Below are 23,458 nucleotides of genomic sequence, written 5' to 3'. Positions count from 1 at the left end.
TCTCTTTCGCAACCAGTATATATATATATATATATATATATATATATGCAGGTTTTGGTGTCCTCGGGTGTCTTCCCGTGTAAAAGTTGGGGTGTCTAGGCGACGTTTCGACGAGGTCTCACTCGTCATCTTCAGGCTGGTGCTTTCGGCTTCTTGTTACTGGAACAGAGCGGGATCTCAATGTTTGAGTTCCTATAAATACTGTAGAGGGGGTGTGGTGTCTAGCCTCCAATGTTCTGGGCAGAGAGGAAGTTCCCAGGCTAGTGTGCCTTTTCTTCTTTTGTTCCTTAATTACTTGAGAGATACCTTGAGTGATTTCTTGAGTGATATCCTGAGTACCACTTAGGTGGGTCATTAGGTGTGGATTAGTTGCTAAAGTCTTTGTGTCTTGACCTCTTGAACTTTGTGAAGAGTTTTCCTGAGAAGATGGCTGTATTGCACTTAGTTGTGCTTTGGCTTGGCTTCGTGTATAGGGGCGAGCTGTGGTTTTGTGGCTTGTGTCAGCCAGATCTGTGTAGGGATTGCAGGGGGGTGCGGCATCCGGAGGTGCCACCATGGATTGGCTACTGGATGGTGTCAGTAATTCATCTGTGGAGAGGGTCTGGGTTTGGGTCTGGTGTGGTTGATTGGTGTTGGCGTTCTGTGTGCCTCTGGATCTGGTGTCAGTTTTTGTGGGGAGGGCTAATTTCCAGATGTCTGGCAAGCGGGATGTGTCGTCACGCTTGTTCATGTTGTGAGGGTGTTTCTCTATCTCGATGGCTTCCATGATTATTCTCTTGTGGTGATGTTCCGTGTTAAAGAGCAATTCGGAATCTGCAAAATTAATTTCGTGTCCTGTTTCTTTCATGTGTTGGAAAAGAGAGGAAGTTTTTTCTTCTTTTTTGACGGCATTCTTGTGTTCTGCGATACGTGCATTTATTCGTCTGTTTGTTTGTCCAATGTACGTGGCTGGGCAGACTTTGCAGGGTATTTCATAGATCCCTTGGTTTTCCAACTGGATTTTATCCTTGGGGTTTCTGAGGATATTGGCAAAACCACAGCTCGCCCCTATACACGAAGCCAAGCCAAAGCACAACTAAGTGCAATACAGCCATCTTCTCAGGAAAACTCTTCACAAAGTTCAAGAGGTCAAGACACAAAGACTTTAGCAACTAATCCACACCTAATGACCCACCTAAGTGGTACTCAGGATATCACTCAAGAAATCACTCAAGGTATCTCTCAAGTAATTAAGGAACAAAAGAAGAAAAGGCACACTAGCCTGGGAACTTCCTCTCTGCCCAGAACATTGGAGGCTAGACACCACACCCCCTCTACAGTATTTATAGGAACTCAAACATTGAGATCCCGCTCTGTTCCAGTAACAAGAAGCCGAAAGCACCAGCCTGAAGATGACGAGTGAGACCTCGTCGAAACGTCGCCTAGACACCCCAACTTTTACACGGGAAGACACCCGAGGACACCAAAACCTGCATTCCTGTACCCGTGAAAATCTACGAAAGCATATATATATATATATATATATATATATAAAACAACAACTATGGGGGAGAAGCAACTCTTCAGGCACATCTGATTATCTATTTTGTTTCATTAGCTTTGAGCAGCTCCCTCCCCCGCCCCCCAAAAATTACTGAAAGGTTCCCTCAGCGCCATCCTGCACAATTCTACACACTTGGCTTCCTTTCCTCAAAATGGCCATTATTTCACTACAGGATTACAAATCTCAGGTTTACACCTTGCCGGCAAAAAGAACTCCCCCCCCCCATCACCTCTGATCCCCAAACTGCAAATTGTTGGTGTCTCAATACCAGCCAACCAGAATGTCCTGCTCTGTAGGACACTGGGGTGTCAGGTTATCACCAATTATTACTTAGAAGTACTGTTCTTGCCTTTTTTTCTTCCACAGCTGGCTGGCAGAGAGAGCTGACCCCCTCGCAATTAATATCCAGACCACTACTGCCCTACACCCCAGAGACTTTGCTTACAGAAGGGAGGGAGGAGCTCGTGTTCTCGGAAACTCTTCTGACAGTCACAGTTTCCAAGGCAAGAGAAGAAATTGCTCACAGTAAGGAGCAATAAACAGCTGACACGAGGTGGGGTGGTTTGCCCACAGAAAAATTCAGTTTAAAGTGAGGACATGGCGAAAAGAGTGGTTGAGCGAGAGTTAAGTTAGCTGTTGCTAGGCAACAGCATTAACTACTAGGACTGCCCCTATAGAGTCAAAACATGGCACCAGAGAATCAAGATGGCCCTGGACACTACTACTATGGGCCTGGATGCAGCAGGCCCACTGAAAGGCGACAGAAACGGGACTGCAACATTCACAGCAGCCATTAGCTTCACAGCCACCTTCTTCAGTCGCAGCGAGGCGGATGGCGACAGGAAGCCAAGAACTGAATCACACCCCGGCCACTGCTGCCTTCTGTTTCCTCCCCTGGAGTCGTCTCTGCAGCACATCAGCCAAGGAGGCTGCAGCTGGCCTTGCGATTACATTCAGACGTCAGCTCTGAGAGGATGCCCCATGGTGGGGCAGGGCCAGCTGAGTGGCGCTCCCCACCCCACCCCACCTGAGGATGCTCAGAAATCCAAGGAAGTCAAGTCTCCAAAATCACAGTCAAAGAGCTCGCTGATGCCCTCGCCCTCCTCGAGCCCAAAGTGATAGTCCTGGGTCGGCGAAAGCGCAATGAATTCGGCAGGTAGGAAGCTTGAGAAGTCCTCCTTGCCCTGCTGGAGCAAAGCATCCACGGATGCCAGTGGCGAGAGGTTCACGTCATCCGCAGGGCACTTCAGTGGCAGCGCGCTCTCCCTAGACAACAGGGGCTCTGCAAAAGACAAAACACATGGGTTTCGTTCATTACTTCTATTTTTTAATCATGCCACAATCAACTTCTCTGGGTAATGAACAATGAACTTTTAAAGCGTGCATTTAAAATGCCACAGGTCAGTTCAGGCAACACATGGTAACTGCCCACCGTTTATTTCATTTCATTACACTGAACGAAATTCAACATAGCGCTAAGTGGGGTATGTGTGTGAGGAACAAAGTTTGCTCATACAGTGGGATGTTTCCTACCCCACTCTTTTCCTCCCTCGCCGTGGACATCTTGCATTCACCCTAAACCTGTTCTAGGGTTCCTCCAACCCTCCAGAGAATATTTAGGGGCATGGTGAGTGTCACTGCATGAACAGAACTCGTTCCGTGCATGCAGCAACTTACTGGACTCCTGCTCATCAGTTTTATAGCCTGCCCTTCCTCCTGAAGGAGCACAAGGCGGCTAACAACATAAATGCAATAATAAAACAAGAACTGAATTGAACAGCAGCAGTTTGAACAACTAACAGCAGCAGAGTCAGCGATAATGCTCCCTATATCCCAAAGGCCTGAGTAAATTAAAAGCTTTTACTCTTGCCAATGATGCTCATTTCCCATGGAAATGCCTATGGGAAGCCTGTAAGCAAAACCTGAGTGCCATAACATTCGCCCCAGTCACTGGTATTCAGTGGAGACAGAACACAACCATTGTGGCCATTGATCATCTGGTACTCAAGTTTGGCAGTGCATCTTCCACCCCTTTCCGTGTGTGTGTGTGTGTGTGTGTGTGTGTATGCAGCCACATTAACTTGCAGTCTCCCCTGTCAGAGACTTGCAAAAGATGAACAACCTTGACTCCCAACCTTGTCAGTACCTTTCTGATACGCCTAACATGCCCATGGACGCCGTATCTAGTCCTCCTGAGAAGAGGCAATGCATGAAACAAAGGCATCAGGCACAACTGCTGAGTCACGACACTGACCTCCTTGCCACACTGTCCGTCCATGTGCCTTTCCAGAAATTCAGCCTGCGGTCTTTTCTTCTACTCAGCCCATAAGCAGGGAACCCCAGCCCAGGCTGCTGCATGTAGCATCCCAAGCAAGGCTAAGTATTGTGCTTTGTCACCGCCATCGGGAAGGCAGGTGGCTCAGCAAAAAAGAGAAAAAAAAAGAAAAAAGAAAGAAAAAGGAAACCTGGAGCCCAGCAATAAAGCAGATGAGATTATGGTAGTTTCTTAAGAGAGGCCACCATGACAAAAAAGGGCATGTCTAAGACTGTGTTCTGTTCTTTCCAGGCAGAAATCTCTTCCAAAATGCCACAGGTCAGTTCAGGCAAGGAAAAGTAGGGAAAGTGTGGGCAAAAGCCAGATTTAGAAGAAAAGTTAGGGTGGATACTTCCTCCTTTAAGCGCAGCTGCCCTAGTAGTGCCTGTCAACCATCACTAGGAGCCACAGCGAACCATCAGGCCTAAAGCACAAGGAACCTGCTGAGATTAGCCTCTCATAGGGAACGGCCAGAGCTCAATGCCCAGCTTCTCCAGGTGTGCTAGGAAGAAACCCCTGCCTGAAACCCTGGGGATATGCTTCCAGTCGGTGTAGACAGTACAGAGTTAGATTTCGTATAAGGCAGCATCCTATATCTGGGTGATGGAAAGGAAAGCCCATCATTAGGAGTGTGTGCAGTAATGCTTGGGTAGGGCCAGGAGGGAAAGAGGAAGAACAGAATGTTTCCCCTTTGACCACTTGAAGCCCTACCTAACATTCCTGATCTGATTATATGGAGACTTCAGTAGGCACAAAATACATATTTTCCACGCAACTCCACCCATTAAGTTGGGGTGAGCAGGTTTTAGATTAAACAACTGGACAGAGAGGAATTCTTGGATCTCTTGCTGCTAACAGAGTTTACACTACGCAGACCCTTCTGGGTTTTTTCATCACAAAACCAGAGTGGCTGAAATCTATTGAGTTATGAGAAGGGAATGCTAAGATGGAGAGCAAAGGAATCAATTCCCCCCCACTGGCTTACAACACACAGCACAGAAAGATGAAAGTCCACACAAAAATGATGCTTCTGATCCTAGCATATCGTTCTCAAGCGGATGGCTTTCAGTCTAGATAAGGGAAGGTGAACCTGTGGCCCTCCTGATGTTTCTAGACTACAAATCCCATCATCCCTGACCTTTGATCATTGCTAGATGGAGCTGGTGTGAGTTGTGAGTCCAGCAACATCTGGAGAGCTACTGGTTTCCTAACCCTGGTGGAGAGCTAGGCTGCTTTTACTGGAGGTCTGGAAATACATTCCTTTTAATTAAATCTTACGTCCTATTACAGCTTTCAACATGAAGATGTATCTAATCATGGGGGGGAGGGAGACTAATAATAATAATTATAATAATGAGAAGCTTCTATACTACCCTTCATCCAAGGTTTACAGCATAAAAACACAAAAATACATAACAGTAACAAACAAAAACAATTACACACCCACCCACACCAGTTTATGGTCTTGTTTAATTAGCCAAAGGCCTGAGAGGGGAGGAATGTTTTTGCCTGGCACCTAAAGATATGTAACGAAGGTGATAGGCAAGCCTCCCTGGGGAGAGCATTCCACAAGCAGAGAGCCATTACAGAAAAGTCCCATTCACAAGTTGCCACCCTCTGGACCTCTTGTGGAGGAAGCACATGAAGAAGATGATGTTCGCAGGGTCTAGGTCGGTTCATATGGAGAAAATACAATATCCTCTGTGTTTGTGTACCAACGATCTGTCCCCAGTCCACAAACCAAGCCTGCCCTTGCAAGCCCCCAAACGGCTCCCACGCTGCACTCTGCATCCTGTTCTATGACCTATGGTGTGATGGGGCTGGCGTATCAGCTGCTGCAGACAAAATAAAGGGTCAGCCAGCACAACTATGTATTTCTTGCAAGCTTCTCAATATACCTGGTTGGGCCCAGCTGTACACAGAAATCCAGACTAGATGGGCCATGGTCAGACCTAACAAGGCAATTCTCACGCTCTTATAGGAGACGTTATAGGCTCAGATCCTGACCTGCTTTGATACAGCCTCCAATCACAACATGCTCCAAAGGGACCTTCGGGTGCCCTGTTCCCCCATCCACATACCTTGGTCTGCACTCAGCAATGGCGAGTTCATTTCCTGGGAGGGACGCAGAAGTGCAGGAGCTGCTGCTGCTGCTGCTTGCGAAGACCCTGGGGAAGGTTCCTCGGAAGCCACCTTCAATGGACTCTTGGTGGGGCTGCAGACTCCAGAGCTCTCTTCTGGGCACAGGAACACATCTATTGGGCCCTGGGTGCTCTTCACAGCAATTTGGAAAGCCTGGAAAAGAAGAAGAGGTGGACATCTGAGGAGACATTTACACAACTGAATAGTTTTCTGTAGTGGAAAATCTCGCTACCAGCTTGTTCCCCTGAAGAAGAGATTATGGTCAAAACATGGTGGGAACTTAACCTATATTCCAGTGACGTGGGGATTAACAGGTGGACATTAGGATTAATTAGGGTTTTAATTAGGGATTGGATGGGGGGGGGGGCTATGCACAGTCTTACCACTCTTGGCTCTAACTAACAGGGGCTAAATAACAGAGCAGTAACTTTTTCCAAGAAGGACTACCCCCCAAATGTGCAGCATTAGCTTCACATTGTCTACTACGTCCATGGGAATTTCCCCCTAGCTCACCGATTGTATTTGGAAGGACAGAGACAACATTGCCTGAGCTGACTTTTTTTGGAGGTCAACTATTTATTACAGTGGTACATTGGGTTACAAACGCTTTGGGCTACAAACACTTCGGGTTACAAACTCCGCTAACCCGGAAGTAGTACCTCGGGTTGTGAACTTTGCCCCAGGATGAGAATGGAAATCGCTCGCTGGCGGCCATGGAGACCCCATTAGTGAAAGCGCGCCTCAGGTTAAGAATGGGTTAAGAATGGACCTCCGGAACGAATTAAGTTCATAACCTGAGGTACCACTGTATTAGCAAGGCTCTGTGGGTGAATGAATGTTGATTCTTACTCACCATTATCAGCTAATCCAGTTAAAGAGAAGCTACTGGCTACCCCCTCTCCACCCTTCCATACAGTTTGTAGCTGCATGAACTGTCTAATGTATTTCTAATTCTTGCCTCCAGATCTGTCTACTGGAGATAACATGATTTGGATCAGTATGATGCATGGAGAATCCTGCCTTGGATAGGCAAGCGAGAAAGGATCCTTATTGGCCTATGATTCTTGAAGTCTGGATTTCTTAGCCATACCATTGGTTCAGGGTTGGCTACAGCTGGATCAGTCACCACAGACTCCTGCAAAGGGAGTGACCGGTTCAGCTGGAAGGAGCTGGTGCAGAAAGCATTCTGTGCACAATGGCCCTGTAGCGACCAGGAAGAGTTACCTCTGCTGGGTCAGAGACTTGCATCTGCGTCTCCTGGGGTGCTTTGATCACCATCACCAGCTGCTCAGAAGGGTCTGCAATGCTGCGCAGATCTTGGCATGTCACGTAAGCTGAGGTGTGCCCAGTTAAGTTTTGCCAGGAGAAGGATGACAGACTACATGCTAAGCACTAAGTTACCAAGCCCAAATCACTAGCTTTTGGGAAACAAAGACTACCACTGTTCTTCTGAACGCAGCATAATATGCTTGTATCCTTCAGCTACCAAACATTGTAGGGAAGATACGAAATGAAAGAATTGCTTTAGTGTAGGATGGCACGTATAGCTTTTCCACACGGCAAGAAATAATTTGTTATTGCAATAGGAACGCCCCCCCCCAGTAAAACTGCATTATTATTATTTTTTAAAAGCATCATTAACATTTGGGCACATTTTCCTCTTCCTCCCAAACACGGACATTGTACATTCATGGATCAGCTTCACAGAGTCCGCCTGTGCAATTTCCCAGTGGATTCTGCACTATAATGGCTTCACACAGGTGTCTGCCTCCATTACAATCAATTCCTTGTTAACTGTATACATTCTTGGAGAAGAATGCTAACACTTTGGGAGACAGTGAGGGGCAATTTTCTGCTCCACATTGTTCTCTGATATCACCTGGATGATTCAAAATGGACAACAAGCCCATCAGCCTAATCCTTAGGACCATGAAGATAATCAATTCAGCTACTTCCACCAGACAGCCTGAAGAAAAGCCACTTGCTTATATATAAAGTGTGGGCTGTGTTGGTGATGAGCTGTGTGCCTCCCGGTCAAACTTGAATGGATTGCAAAGGAATACGTTGAAACTGAGTTAAATGTGACAGTTGTGACACATTTGCGGCACTGCACCCGTCACAGAGGGTGGGATCCAAGTCGCATTATCAGGAACAGGCTCGGCTACAGAGCTGCCAGGCAAAAATCAACTAGCAACATCTGACTGACTCAACGCCACCCTTCTCTCGCTCTCACACAGCTCTCCGTTCCACTGACAATGCACAGTCTTAACCAGCAGCCAGGTAGGGATTTTCCATTAGCTCACAGGGTGGGGAAGTACAAATTAAAACACCAACACCCAGTCCTGGAATGTCAGGGGTGCAACTACCTCTTTAGAAGAAGGCACTCTTGCTGCACCTGGCGAATGCTTAGGACCTGCTTGCTAGGAGCCCAACTCTGCATCTTCCAGTCTGCCAAAAGCACCCAACCCCCCCTCCACCTTCCACACAAGGATATTGCTTGTTTTCTGGGTCCTCCGTGAGATGTTTGAACTGAGTAGTACACATCTGGATGAGGCTGTCTAGTTGCTGTTCTGCTGCCTGAAGATCCTGGAGTTCCTTCACCAACCCCTGGCTCTTGCTGGCGCTCCCCACAGCAGTTCGGCTTCCCCTAAAGGAAACAGAGCAAGTCAAGATGGAACGGTCTCATTGGCGACCTGCTGTCTCCCAACATCAGGGGGCATATTAAAAAGAGGAACAGATAGCATGTTCTAAGGTCCCACATGGTCAAAACTAATCCAGCGCAGGGTTAGTGAATACTTATATTAGACGTTTTATGGTGCAGCAACATGGAAGTCACATTGGGCCAACTCTGAAAGTTGGTCAACTCTATCCAATACAACTTTTCATCTGCTATTCATTTGATGTTGGTGAATGTTTATATACACCCATCTCTACACATTCAAATAATCCTCACATCAGGATGGGATGTAGTGCAGATTTTTTCTACCGCATGGCATGGATCAAGCATACATTGCAGATGAACACATTCATGCCACACTTCATGCATTACATTATATACGCAGGCTTTTTTGTAAGATCATCTCTTCCGTGCATATCTCTTCCGGGAATAAAACATACAGTGGTGCCCCGCAAGACAAACGCCTCGCAAGACGAAAAACCCGCTAGACGAAAGGGTTTTCCGTTTTGGAGGCGCTTCGTAAAACGAATTTCCCTATGGGGTTGCTTTGCAAGACGAAAAAAATCTTGCATCCCCCCGCGGGTTTTTTTCGCCCTTTTCTTAAGCTGCTAAGCCGCTTATCAGCTGTTCCGCTGATAAGCCGCTTAACAGCTGTAGCGCTAATCCGCTAAGCTGTCAATGGGCTTGCTTCGCAAGACAAAAAAACCGCTAGACGAAGAGAATCGCGGAACGAATTCTTTTTGTCTAGCGAGGCACCACTGTATTCAAAAGGACAGAAGAGCAGGTTTTTTTAGCTTAAGTCAGGCTTAACAGCATTCTCTTAGGCACATTTACTCATAAGGTAGTCTCATTTTATTCCATGGGGTTTGCTGCAGTCCTATGCACACTTACTTTGGAGTTAAGCCTCATTTCATTTTGTCATAAGATCATAGGAAGCTGCCTTATATCATCAGACCATTAGTCCATCTTGCTCGGTTTTGTCTACAATGTCTGGCAGTGGTCCTCCAGGGTTTCAGACAGACACCTCTTCCAGTGCTACCTAGAGATGTCACAGATTGAACCTGGGGTTTTCTGCATGCAAAGCAGATGCTCCACTATTGAGCTAGGACCTTTCTGTAGTGAGAGGCTAGGTTCTTAATAAACATACCTAGGGAAGCACATTTTATTCAAATAATAATAATAAATACTGGTGCAGCTTCAAAAGCACGGATGGAGCAGAGGTGCAAGTACACTTTACAGCAGGACTCCGTGTGGTTCAGGAGATGGGATTTCACTGCCCTGCAAAGCTGCTTGCCCATCCCTAGGACAAGCAGCACATTTTACGCACATTCCATAAAGTATGTACATTTCATTTTGTAGTTTACATAGATAGCTGAATTCAGTTTTTCTGGCACCATGTTCAAGTTTTCTTGATGTAGTCTTTTGTTTCTTTAAGTCTTTGACTGCATATATAGTCCTTGTGATGACATTCACTCACAGAAGAATGCTTGTAAATGAGAACTATTAACAAAAGAAGCTGTATTGTCCAGTACAGTTATCACTCTCATCTTCAAGTGTTACCCTATTAACTTTGTGCAATACAGAAAGCCTTATCCATGCCAAATTTCATTTCATACAAAAGAAATGAAGACAAAGGCTTTTCTCCTACGAGACACATTCCAAAAGTACAACCAGGCAAGTCTCCTACAGCAAATGCAAGAGGTTGGTTACTTCCTAAGGCCAGGAGAAATTCGGAAAACCAATGCAATCAGAATAGGGCAACCCAAAAGAACAGGTGACGTTCTACTTACAACCACTGGATATGGTTCTTGGACTTCTTAGTGATCAGCTGGATACCTTCCAGGACATTTGTGATGTCATAGATCCGCCTCTTCTGCACCTTCAACACCTCTGCAGCCCAGTTGAGATCCACAACACCATCAGGCGATTGGCTCAGCAGCTCCAGGAAACGTTTGGTGGTCAGATTCAGGGAGGTTTCATAGCGGGATTTCTCTCCAGGAGACTTCACCCCTGAGGATCAATGATGACTTCATTACAACTAGCAACGTTGTTGAAGGTTTGCCACTGCATGGCTTGGAATGCGAACTTGTCCAGCTCATGATGCTTGGCTGCATCACAAATCAAGCAGCATTTCCCCAAGTTACTGCTGTTTGGCTCAGAATTTAAACCCCCAATGCCTTGAATTCTGCTATCCGAGGCACCAGATAAAATATAAAGATCGTGGCTTCTCAAAGAGGGCTCCAGCAAGACCTCCCCACTTACCCAAGCAAGTAGGAAGGGTTTTGCAGAGGAGGCGGGAGGCTCATGGTGAAAAGCAAAGATTTGCAGACCCATTAAGGTGCATTATAAAAATCAGTCTACAGTCTGAAAGATATCCATCCACCAATTACACTGCAACCAAAAGAGGAACTGGCCATGTCTTCCGGTTGATTTGTACAAGTATTTGTCTCTTGCTAGCAGGAGCAGAAAACTTTCTTAGATAAGGCAAGCAAAGAGTTTTGCAGTCCCCTGTAGCATCCTACCCAGTTCCCCTTCAGCTTCAGCGACGTCAGATGCCAAGGCCAACATAGTTTCATGTCTATCTTCACAGCTTTTTAGGTACAGTACAAGAAAAGGATCTAGGGGTCTTGTGGACCACAAGCTTAACATCATTCAACAGGGTAATGCAGCAGCAAAAAAAGTGAATGATCTTCTAGGCTGCATCAACAGAAGCACAGTGTCCAGGTCAAGGGATGTAATAGTACCACTCTATTCTGCCTTGGTCAGAACACACCTGGAATACTGTGTCCAGTTCTGGGCACCACAGTCTAATCAGGATGTTGACAAGCTGTTGTGTGTGCTGAGGAGGAAGACCAAGATGGTCAAAGGTCTGGAAAGCAAGCCTTATGAGGAACAGTTGAGGGAATTGGATATGTTTAGCCTGAAAAAGAGGAGCTATGATAGCCATCTTCAAATATCTCAAAGGGCTGACACATGGAAGATGGAGCAAGCTTGTTTTCTCCTGCTCTGGAGGCTAGGAACCAAACCAATGGCTTCAAGTTACAAGGAAGGAGATTCTGACTAAACATCAAGAAGAATTTTCTCACAGTAAGAACTGTTTAACAGTGGAACAGACTCTCTGGGAAGGTGGTGAAATCTCCTTCCTTGGAGGTATTGAAGCAGAGATTGGATGGCCACCTGCCATATAAGATCTAGTTAAGATTTCTGCATTGCAGGGGGTTAGACTAGGGTCCCTTCCAGAACTGCAGTTCTGTGAGAAACTTGCTCTTTTTTCACTTTAAAAAAAACAAACAAACCAAGAATGCTCAGATTTCTAGGATTCTAAATCTAGTGCCAAACATCAGCTTTAGCACTTACTGTTATTAGTATTTTAAGATTTTTACAGCGACATAGTTGGTTTCCTATTTTCCCCTGACTCCATTTGTCTCTTTTGTAGTGGTTCTTTCACTTCTGTCTTTCAGCCATTTGTCTCCTTGCACTTATTTCTGTACCATTTTAACTGAAATCTGATTGTATAGTTGTAATTGATGTCTCTATCGTTAATGTATGGCTGGGTTACCTGTACATTGCTTAAAGAAGATTGTAAATAAGGGGTATGTAAGTTGCCAAAATAAAAATAACTATTTTTTTAAAGGGGGGGGATCACTTCATTTTTGTTTCCAATGGCTACCCCCCCAACTCCCCCCCAATGATGTACAAGGCTTGTAACTGCTTGTTTTTCCACCCAAAAGCACCACAGGCACCTTCTAGGCTCAGGCTGCTCTGTTAACAGGAAGTCCTGCCCTGTTTAGCTACTGGGACAAGGAATCTTGAAAAATCTGTGGATTGATTAAAAGCAACAGGGTTCCCTTCTGGCCACTAGCACCTTTGACAGGGTTTTTCGCTTTTCCTCGGGCTGCATGAACACTCTCTGCAATGTACTGGTGGTCAGTCTCCAAGTTCAGCTTCCGTTTTACCTGGAACAGAAGAGAGAGAGATTTGCAATAGGTTGGTGGATAGCTATAATTTCATTTCAGCCATGCAATGAAACAAGGAAGAGTTTGTGAAGCAGAAAGAGCCCAAGAGTACTTTGAAAAACAGGACTAAATCTATATGGCTATGTGCTATCTCCATGTTCAAAGGCACGATGAATTACCAATCTGAATTATCAGTTGTTTTGTGGAGAGTGACTGACTTCCTGTCCTCCCTGTGAGCTTCCCAGGGACATCTGGCTGATCACTGTGGGAAAAAGGATGTTGGGCTACTTAGTCCTTTGGCCTGATCCAGCTGGGCTCTTATTATGAGAGTCTCCCACTTCCAAACAGAAGTGGTTCAGCAAAGGCTGTATCATATAGTTTCTCTGCAACTGTAGTCAGAGCCCTAAGATATCACCAAAACTGTCAAAAACCATAGCAGAAAGTAATGTGTGAAGAAATTGTGCAATTGGAATTGCTGTTTTTTTATAGACAAGAAGCTTGCTTACCAAGAACCATTCACAAGCACTCTAGCTACTATTGCCCAGAATAACAAAAAGCTTAGGAAGCTGTCCAAACTATTCACTGCTCCTGGTCAACACCTCAGCAACATAGGGCCTTCTGGTCATGGCATATTTTTAGTTTTTCTTCTGTGCAGCTTCTTTTCAAAGTGTGGAGTAAGGAGAGCTTATATTCTGCAAGTCCCAGGTATTATTTCAATGAACCTAAGCATCAATGATATTCCAGTAATCAACACCAACAACTGATAAACCTTTACACTCTCGTAACTCCATACCTCTTGCCTGAAACAGAAGAGTAAGAGATGGCAAGATCTTGGGCCACAGAGACCTGAAGTGTTGACCTAATAGAAGTCGATCACATAATCCACTTAGAGTTCCACAAACAACAAATCTCCATGAGGTTGCCTAGCAATGAGCAAAAGATGCAGGACTTTTTATACAAACAAAAACCCAATAAGGACAGCACAATTGCAATATGCTGGTTTGAGAATCCCACTTTAGTTACTATTTACAGAGCAACCAACTTGGTTGGGATGTTTCAATGAGGGAGAGAGAAGTTGCTCCAACCTGATGTGTTGAAGAAGAAGAAGACCAGAAGTCATACTAGTAGAGCAGGGCTGGAAACCTTTTGACACTCCATTGAACATACTGGATGAGACTATTGGGAGTTACAGTCCATCTGGAGGGCCAAAAGCTCCTCAGTCCCGTAGTAGAAGTAGCAGACAATTCCACAGATAACCCCAAAAGTGGCAGAAGCAAAAAGTCATATTCTCTTTAATCGGTGATTCAGACACAAAGCTTCAACAAATTAAGTTATCATTAAGTTAAGAGAACATCCCACAACATTATCCTGTTTTTCCAACTCAACCTTATTAAATGATTGCTGACATAGATGGAAATTAGTAAGGAGGTAGATGGAAATTAGTTAGGAGGTAGCGGAGAAACTACAAAGGATGACCACTACAAAGAAAAGCTTGACTGCAGCAAGTACAGGTAGATAAAAGATTAAGAATAGTAACTATCAAGAAGATGATAAATTGGTACATTAGATTGAAATGGGTTGCCAGTCTGCAACCACAAGGACAGAATGGTTTCTCCATTCCTTTCAGCCCATCTTTTAGTTTATTCTGTGAGTACAATTTCCGCACAGCTCATAGGTCCCCACACAACAAGATTGCATCCTCAAGTCTATCCATTCCCAGAGATTACAACAGACGAAGAGCAAAGCACATTGCAAGCCTGGACATTCCGCTTTCTGGAAGCCTATTTGCTTCTTCTGAAAGGAAGCATTAGGAATTCCGCAATGCCTGTGGACAGTTAACAAGACAGGCTTGATAGACAAAGTTTTAAATATAAAATACCATCTGCATTTTTTTGCCAATGACTGAAATACACTAGGCATAGCCGCAAACAGAACCCTACCATCTAGTTTATTCTTTTGTTTTCCAGTACTGGTGATTGCCGAGAACCACCCTATGGGAGGAGAGATATAATTCTTTTCCAAACTGAACTCCGGCTGAAGGCTTCAGTTTATTAATTGTTCCATTTTACTGTCTAGGAATGGTGTCTATGCTTTCTTCCCTTTAACATGGGAGGCTAGTAACAGGATCAAGGCTCACCCAGCACTATTCTGTCTCTGATGAAGGCCTGAAACACTTGTGAGCAGCTTGCTTCTTGGCTACGGGGAGCAGGAATACCGAGAGATCTCACCTGGCAATTCCAGGATCTGAAGCAATCATCAGGTCAAATTCCACTGCTTCCACTTGTCCAACTACTGATAAAAGAAAGAGACTGCTTCTTTCCCAGCAGCTAAGACAAAATGACGCGACGAAGGTGGGGGTGAAGGTGTTACTTACTAAAGGAAGTATATTTTCATGCATCCTGCAAGAAAATACTTTCTATAGAGTCATTTACAGTTAACTGCAGAAGTACTCGCAGCATGCTAAAAATGCTTTAAGGAGTAAATGTTGGCCATACCTGAATGAATCCCTCAGGTACAGGCACTTTAAATGGAAGCATGAATCCGGCATGAATTAGAAATTCTTTTGTCTCGTTGCAAAACCAGAATTTCTAGGGGCCCTGGGTGGGAAGCTATAGCAATTAAACCAGTTTAGGTCTGCAGAGCAGACATGCCCTGTGGATGCCTTCACATGTGATGCCAAGAATGCCTTTGAAATGGGGTGAGAGTTGGAACTTGTGCTTTCAGCAAGGGAGCTTAATTTTTAATTCTGTCCCAAAGAATACTCTGTTTAATGTGCATGACCTGGTTGGTCTTGGGAATGTGCTTTCCTGTTCCTGTCAACCTGAGGCACATTTATGTCATCATGAAATCTTGCACCCAGGCATTCCCCTTTCTAGATTGCCATTTCCATAGTATTTTTATGTCAACAGGAAACATATTACTAAACTTGTTGTTGTTGTCGTTGTTACTACTACTAACGCATACAGCCCAGGTTAGTGCATCACCAGTGCACAGGGCAGAGATGGGAGAACTGCTGGAGAGAAAGGGCAGTAGAGGAGCATCTTCTCCAACCACTTGGAGAAGATGCCTGAAACATCAAGCCTAGTGAGTGGCTGAGACTGTGGTGCTGCACAACCCAGAGGATTTAGTGTGTTGCGTCATTGTTTCCAGGTGAGTGTGCTTCAGGATGCATTACAAAGCCACAACCACTGGCAGTTTGATGAGAGAGCAGTGTAGGCTGTCTCCCCTTTTTTTGCTACTGCATTAACATCAACAGTGTGGCCATAAGCAGGTCTCCATAAGCGTGGCCTTTTTTTGTAACATATCCTTTGCTATTACCGTATGAAATGGAAATGGTTAGTTCTTCTCTTGGCTTATGCTGACTCTGTGGTGGATTTGCCATCCTTTATGTCACATCCACATGGCTTTGTATATCAGTTACTGGAGGGTGGGCATAAGTATGCATTTTGTGCTAAAATGTGGGTTTATTATCCCCTGGTTGCCTACCAATATATAACGTTAAAGATTTTGTATTGATCATTAACTGCATTGCTAGAAAATGTTTTATAGCGCTGGCTTTTTTGCCAAGGAATTTGTTCCAGGATTTGCACTTTTAGTTACTAATGTTCTTTTTATTTTCCAGTTTATTTTAAATTTGATATTGTGTGCTTTGGGGAGGGGAGTATGTTACTTTGACACTTTTTTGTAGCAAGAGACTATTAATAAGAAATAAATAATTTTGTATGATGTTGGGCTTTTTTTAAAGACACACAAATTTAGGGTTCAAATCAAACAATGACATCAGCAATGACATATAGTAGGCAACCCAGAAAAATAACCTCAAGGTAACACAAATCAATTACAAAGCCATGGGTTGCAGCCAATTCTAGTCTGACTTAGAGTAGACCAACTGACATTAAAGGACACAGCTAATTTAGCTTCATTAACCTCAACAGGTCCACTCTGAGTAGGTCTAGTGTTGTATACAACCCGTTTGTCTCTGCCCACTGTAAAGAGAGGCACTAAAGTCAAAGTGTCCATGAGATTCTAGCCTAGCAAAGCTGAAAAGCCTCTGGCGTCTATTATATCTGAGTTTCTGCAAACTTAGAAGGTGTGGCATCTAAAAACCCTGAACAAATCTGAGGGCCTAGAAAGCCTGATGTTGGTTCTCCAAAACTGAAAAGCTGGACACCTTGTGATTTGAAATATTTTTCAAGATTTGACTTGGAATAGCCTTTAAAAAATAGCCTTTCCTTTCTTGCTTCCATTCCAAAATGACAGATCCCTGCAAATTGAGCAAATCCAGGTTCTGGGGGTGCTGGCGTCCTCCATGCACCCACAAAGGTCATGCCCTCAAACCTACTACATGGCTTGAATACAGCAGCACCAACAGGGCGGGGAAACCAGACATCTTCAGTCCTGCCCTGAACAACAGGCACCCCAATGAGCCAACACAAAGTGAAGGCTCATTACAGATTCCCGACCCAAACATTTAAAACAAAGAACCCACTGTAAAGCGGCCGCCCACTGCAGGCCCCTCTCAACAGAAAAGGGCCTCTGTGGGAGGAGGATGCAGGCAGCTTTTGTGAGCATCACCTCCCTTGCTCTGCCTGCTGGGAAAGAGCAGCGGGAATTGCAACCATCAACTCCCTTGCACTGGCCAACTCCAGCAACAGCTTCAGTTCTCCAGGAGCAGGCAGTTGTAGGAGGAGGATCCCACACAATATAGCCAAGGGCAACCATGGCTCCATGTTTTGTTGCCAGCTGTCTCATTACAGAGGACAGTAAGTCCCTTAAGCATCTGGCTCCATTCACTTAATCTCTGACAAGCCAACCCAACTGAGAAGGCAGGGAAAGAGACCAGGTTTGCAAGCTCATGTCTTTCAACTGGGGTTGGAGGGGCAGGTAGTCCCTGCTCACCTGTGTGTTTATTTGTATAAGCACCAGTATATGGTAGGAATTCAACAAAGTGCTATGGCAATCGTTGCCTCTGCACAAGCATTTCAGCTGGCCAGAAAGAACCGACACCCCTGTTCTCCTCCCTGTATGTTGTTCTGGGGGTTGTTTTGACCCCAACTACCACGGGGGACACGGGTGGTGCTGTGGGTTAAACCACAGAGCCTGGGACTTGCCAATCAGAAGGTCAGCGGTTCGAATCCCCGCAATGGGGTGAGCTCCCATTGCTCGGTCCCTGCTCCTGCCAACCTAGCAGTTCGAGAGCACGTCAAAGTGCAAGTAGATAAATAGGTACTGCTCCGGCGGGAAGGTAAATGGCATTTCCGTGTGCTGCTCTGGTTCGCCAGAAGCGGCTTAATCATGCTGGCCACGTGACCCAGAAGCTGTATGCCGGCTCCCTCGGCCAATAAAGCGAGATGAGCGCCGCAACCCCAGAGTCAGTCACGACTGGACCTAATGGTCAGGGGTCCCTTTACCTTTAACATGGGGGGAAAGCGGTATTACCCTAGTCAAACTCCTTGTGCAGGCTTCTCCTACTTTCTACACTGTCGCCTTCCCCTTGCCCTTACAGATGTGGTTCCTTGACCAGCATTTTCCCGCACCAAGGACATGCGTTGATGGAGAAACTCTGCTTGTTGAATTGCTACTATGCTGGTTCACAAGAAGCTCCAAGGAGAGAGAGAAAATAAGTAACAAACATGCACTGAAAGCGTTTGGGCGGACAGATATACATTAGTAAGCTACTTTTATTATTAAGCAGGGTTACGTTAAGCACTTATGCTCTAAATGTATACTAACACAAGAAGAAGTGGGACAGTGACTGCTGGTTTTGCCCACAACATTTGGTACCCCACCCCCAAACACCTATGGGTTCAAAGCAATGTCTGCAAAGGGGAGCCTACGTATACACAGTTGCACCTCCATTCAATTGATAACAAACGCAGGTGTGTAGGCTATCCTTTTCATATGTCACATTGAACATGTGGATGTTGGGACAGGGCCAGCAGGCTCTGCCCATCCTCTCTTTGATGTAGAAGTATAGGTGCAGAGGAGAAGGCCTGAAGAAGGTTCCTCTCTTTGCCAAATGCTGCTCCTACACCTAGAATGTAAGTGAACCAAACTGGAAGAGTGAATCCTGTGGGAAACTGCAATCAAATGTAACTAGCAAGCTTGGGGTAGTTAATACATGAAGGGGTTAAGACCACAGAATTGTATGCCTAGACTCAGTTAGGCCTGAGTCTGGTGAAGTGAAGTGTCTTTGTTCATTCTCTTCCACCATCTGAAGCAGACCAGGCAGCGCATCTCAGCGTGCTCGCTTCAAGCCCAGGCTGTGTGCTCAGAAGTATTTTTTTAAACCAAATAATTTTCTACCTCTGTTTTTTGTGCTGCTACATGGAATAATCTAACCTTTGGAGTTTGTAGGTAAAGCATTTAAACTTACTAATGGTGTGGTCTGTTCACTGTGAGAGGGAGGGAAGAGTGCTGTAAGCAGACTAAACATGATCTTAAAAGGGTCTAGCAGCTTACATTCCCATGCTTCACTTTGCTGAATGTTTTGTTCCTTTTTAAAACTTCTGTTGACACTCTCTCTACTAGAGAATGTGTTTGCCCCGTGTTTTGGATCTAAGGATCCAGCAATTTCTTCTAAACCAAATATGTTTATATAAAATACTGACAAATTCAGCATTCTTGAAGGGTTTCCCCCCCCCCTTCAGTTAACCAACAGGACCTCTAGCTTCTTATCAACATCTTAGTGCATGCTACAACTATATATTATGCTATATATTAGAAACACAGAGACAAAATAATCTACTGTACTTGTCACTTCCAACTAGTTAGACATGCTTCATCACTAACCCTGTAAGTCGTATAGTCAATAGTCATACTATAAACAATGCAGCACATAGAAAGACGCTCCTTACTATAGAGTGTATACACTGATTCACACAACAGCTTCTCCAGTACAATTTGAAGATCTGCCTATTTCTCTGTACACACTATGTCCCAATATTCCTAAACTGTGTCATTTTATGCCTCTTTTTCCAGTATACACAATAGTAAGAAAACATAGCATAGTCAGTCAGTGCTAAAACTGTTAGCCACAAACTAATTTAAGATTGGTTCATGTATATATGTAAATGCATATGCTCCCTAATATAAATAAAGGGACATATAGAAATGCTTGAGATATTCTGTGAATTCCTGTGCAAACTAATTTGATCCAAACCTCTTGGATTAATGTGTGGATCAGAGCATAATTATCCTTCAGATTGCACACTTCTGCAATACTTATTGGCTCAAACAATGTACAGAAATGCATTAGAACTGTATTTTATTATAAAATAGGTTTGCAAATGCCTACATTGAAATAGAAACATTATTTAAGTAGCTTATTTTATGATAAAATATGCATTAAAAAACTCGTGCAGATTTTTTAAGAAAAAGAAATGCAATGATGAATGCAGAGACAGACTTACATGTTAATTCATGCCCAATTGACATGGACTGGAAATAGACTGGTCTGCCCATCCTTAGGGGCACAACATACGTCGCCTTCTCTCACACATTTAAAGACACTAGCCTGATAGAACAGAAACCAAAGTTGCACAGTTCCTGCCACTTCCTTCCTTTGCAATGCGGTGGCAAATCTATTACCAATCGATTTCCCTTTGGTAGGTCTTCCTTTTGTTTAACATCAGGCTGGGCACTGAATACCTCAGAGTATGTAGCTCTAAAGAAAGCAACTGCAAAGCCGAAGCCAAACATTTGTCTTTGTTAAGAACAAGTTGCACAGAACTCTGGGCCTTGACATCCTGTAACAGGAAGTTAAGCTGCTTCACTAACAACATTTGCAGGCTGCTTGCACTGAAAGAAGAGACTCGACACAATCCAGCAAGTTCTGCAGCCAGACTCAGAAAAAAACAACAACCGGGTGTCTATCTATCTAGGTCAGACAGGACAACCTTGCTGCGTTAAGTTCGACAATGTAACATTTTGAAGCCTAGACCTTCTAGTTAATGATTTCTCTGCATGCCTTCATGAGCACCCTGCCCTTCCTACGAGATTGCTACATATGCCACGTTTAAGAGGCACTATTTCAGTCACAGTCTTGAAACTCTCCTGTAATTACAGGCACAGGGAAATCCTTTACAAAGCCAAATGGGATTAAAAGAAAACTGTATCAACTCACAGATATAACTGTGTCCTTCTACTGAAATAAGCAACCTAGAAAAGGATCGGAAAGGCCTCTAACACAATGGCTCCCATATTATTTAGCAGTGCTGGAATTTGCAAGGTAGCTGATCCTGGACAGAAGCAACAAGTTGAAAGTATATATGTATATTCCAAATATATATAATTGGTGGCGAGAGGCAATCTGAGAAGTTAACCACTTATCCCCCAACATATGGTCAAAACCAACTACAAGATCTTATGGAGATTGCAACTTGTTCCATTACCCTGAGTGTAAAGTCTAAAGATTGCCACACTGCTGTTGGTCACAAGAGTTTTTACATTTTTACACCATGCCCCCGGTGGAGGATGGAGCACGATTCAGTGGTAAACAAAGGGCATCTATATTATATGCCCATCACCGTAGCGTCCTAGAACATTGGGTGCAATATATCTAAAAACGTTATACACAAGTTACGCTTCAAAACATTTCGTTGCTGGCAAAACTTGCTGCTCTCCTAGGAGCCAGCAGCAGCAGCAGCGGGGAAGCGGGGTGGCATTACCGGCGGGCGCTCCAGAGCAGGCCTCTGCGTCGCCGTTTCCAATCTGGCGGGCTGCGGAGTGGCGAACAGCAGCAGCTCGGCATCGCTCTCTCCTCCGGGCGCGGAGAGCTGGTCTGGGGTGGAAATGATCACGATCTGCTGCTCCATCACATGGATGGCTTCCGCGCCCCTCAAGAGGGCTTCCAGGTCCGCCACATTCTGGGTCACCCCCAGGCCCTCCAGAGACATGGTACAAAACGCTGGCACTCACATGCCTCGGAGGAGCCTGGGTGGGGTGGGTAGGGGTGAGGGAAAGGCCTGATCCTGCCCGCTCCTCCGCCTCCCTTCCCCCACGCACCGCAGGAAATCCGGAGGATCCCTCTTCCCCCACCCCCACCCCACCCCGCCGTCTTGATTCCCCCTTCCCGGGAATCAGAGCCGTGTCAGCGGGCCGGGGCCACCGTCCTGGCCGCGGGGGTGTAGGGAGACGCCGGGTGGCAGGGGCCGGGAGCCAGGAACACGCCCCATCCTCCTTTAAGGGCAAAGGCCCGGGAAATGGTGTCTCGCGGAGGTGCAGCCGGCCAGGGCCGCGAGCGGAGAGGAGGCGGCGGCGGCGGCCAGGCCGAGAGCGGAGGGCGCCCAGGCTGCTTCCCGGGTCATCTGCGAGGCCCCCAGGAAGGCGCGGGTCTCCGCGGGGAAGGGCAGGGCGCTACGGCGCACAGCAGGGCTCCCTTCCGCCTACGCTCGGCCGGTCAGCGCCGACTTCCCAGCCGCCCTGCCCTGCCCCGCTCGGCTGTGTGGTGGCCCCGCGCGGAGCCGGGCTCCTCTCGCCCTTCTCTCCCGCGCTCGGCCGGACCCGTCCGCTCCGCTCCAGGCACTGTTATTGTTCCCAGCTGGTCCCGGCCCCGCACACGTTTGCGCGCCAAATCCTTTTTGCCGCGAAAGCAGCACGAGCAGGGCGCCGTCGCTCCCATTGGTCGGCTGGCCCGCATCAACATTCGGCTCCGGGTGGACGAGGGGGCGGGGGGAAGAGCCGATGCCGTCTCCCCATTGGACGCCGCGCCGTGATTGATACGCCACGCCGCCGCCTCGTTGGCTGCGAGAGGGAGGACGCCGGAGCGCCGTCGTGACGGCCCGAACTTTCTGACAGCCGCCCAATGGCGAGGGCCCGGGTTGCGGAAGGGGGAACGGGGCTCAGCCAATCAGAGCGGGGGAAGGGATGGGAGACGCTGCGGCGGGGCACGTGGGAGAGGAGGCGGTGTTGCCCAGCGAGTTGTGAGGGGAACCTCGGCGACCGCGCAAGGCGCATCAGTGGCGCTCGCTGCTGCTGCAGCATAAGTGCTTGTTTTCTGAAGGCGCATCCTTCGCTAGTTTCTCCCGCTTTCCTGCACCCCAAGTGCCCTGCGTTGTTCCGACTTTCTTCTCATTTCGCAGCGTAGCTCCTCCGACTTTTCTCTGAACGCTCAGGTCGGTTCCAGGCACATTTACTCGGAAGTAAGGCATGCACACACACACACGGTAAATGGGATTTTACTCTCACTTAATCTAAGGATGCATGGCGTGGCTGCGCTGCCTTTCCTGCGTGCAGCGAGACCAAGCTGTGGTCTGCACCATTAATTTCTCCGTTGGCGGGAGCTGGGGCAGAACTTCAAGAATGCATGCAGAGTCAGGCCCTCTGGCCTACAAGCCTTTTATCTCGGAATCCCTGGCTTGTGGGGGCTGGTTGTGATTGCTGAGCCTTGGCAAAGATGAAAAGGAACTTTGTTCCTGCTAGGACTAATTCACACGAACCGAGTTAGTCCTGCTGCTTCAAGCTCTACTGAAAGGATCTTAGTACTCATCCCCCACTGAGGCCAAACATATATTCTAACCCCCATTCCCTCCTCTTCCACTTTTGTCCCTTCTGTTCCAAATATTAGTTTGCAAACTCCTTGGGGAAGGGATCATATTCCAGAAGGGTAGCCATATCCAACAAATCTGAGGCTTTGGTGCTTGGTAGTGTATACTGTGATGTGTTAGTTGGTAAGGTAACGGTAACCTGCCCGTACGAGCCAGTCGTGTCCGACTCTAGGGTTGTGCGCTCATCTCACTTAAGAGCCTGGGGGCCAGCGCTGTCCGGAGACACTTCCGGGTCACGTGGCCAGCGTGACGAAGCTGCTCTGGCGAGCCAGCACCAGC

General features: G+C 46.3%; 1 protein-coding gene across 1 annotated transcript; it reads right to left on the bottom strand.

Moving 5' to 3' along the window:
* Positions 1-1,518: 1,518 nt before the first annotated feature.
* E2F1 (E2F transcription factor 1) lies at positions 1,519-22,220 on the bottom strand. The gene is made up of 7 exons (XM_083746288.1): positions 21,302-22,220; positions 12,542-12,632; positions 10,467-10,686; positions 8,494-8,646; positions 7,224-7,338; positions 5,939-6,152; positions 1,519-2,825 (listed from the first exon to the last, which is right to left on the bottom strand). Exons 1-7 carry the CDS (start codon positions 21,527-21,529, stop codon positions 2,581-2,583), a joined length of 1,266 nt encoding a protein of 421 aa, XP_083602414.1. The 5' UTR covers positions 21,530-22,220; the 3' UTR covers positions 1,519-2,580.
* Positions 22,221-23,458: the final 1,238 nt, after the last annotated feature.

This window comes from Podarcis gaigeae (genome assembly GCF_964106915.1).
Source record: "Podarcis gaigeae genome assembly, chromosome: 6".
NCBI lineage: Eukaryota > Metazoa > Chordata > Lepidosauria > Squamata > Lacertidae > Podarcis > Podarcis gaigeae.
Note: the sequence above shows the minus strand (reverse complement) of the source record. Positions and strands in the feature narration are given on the sequence as shown.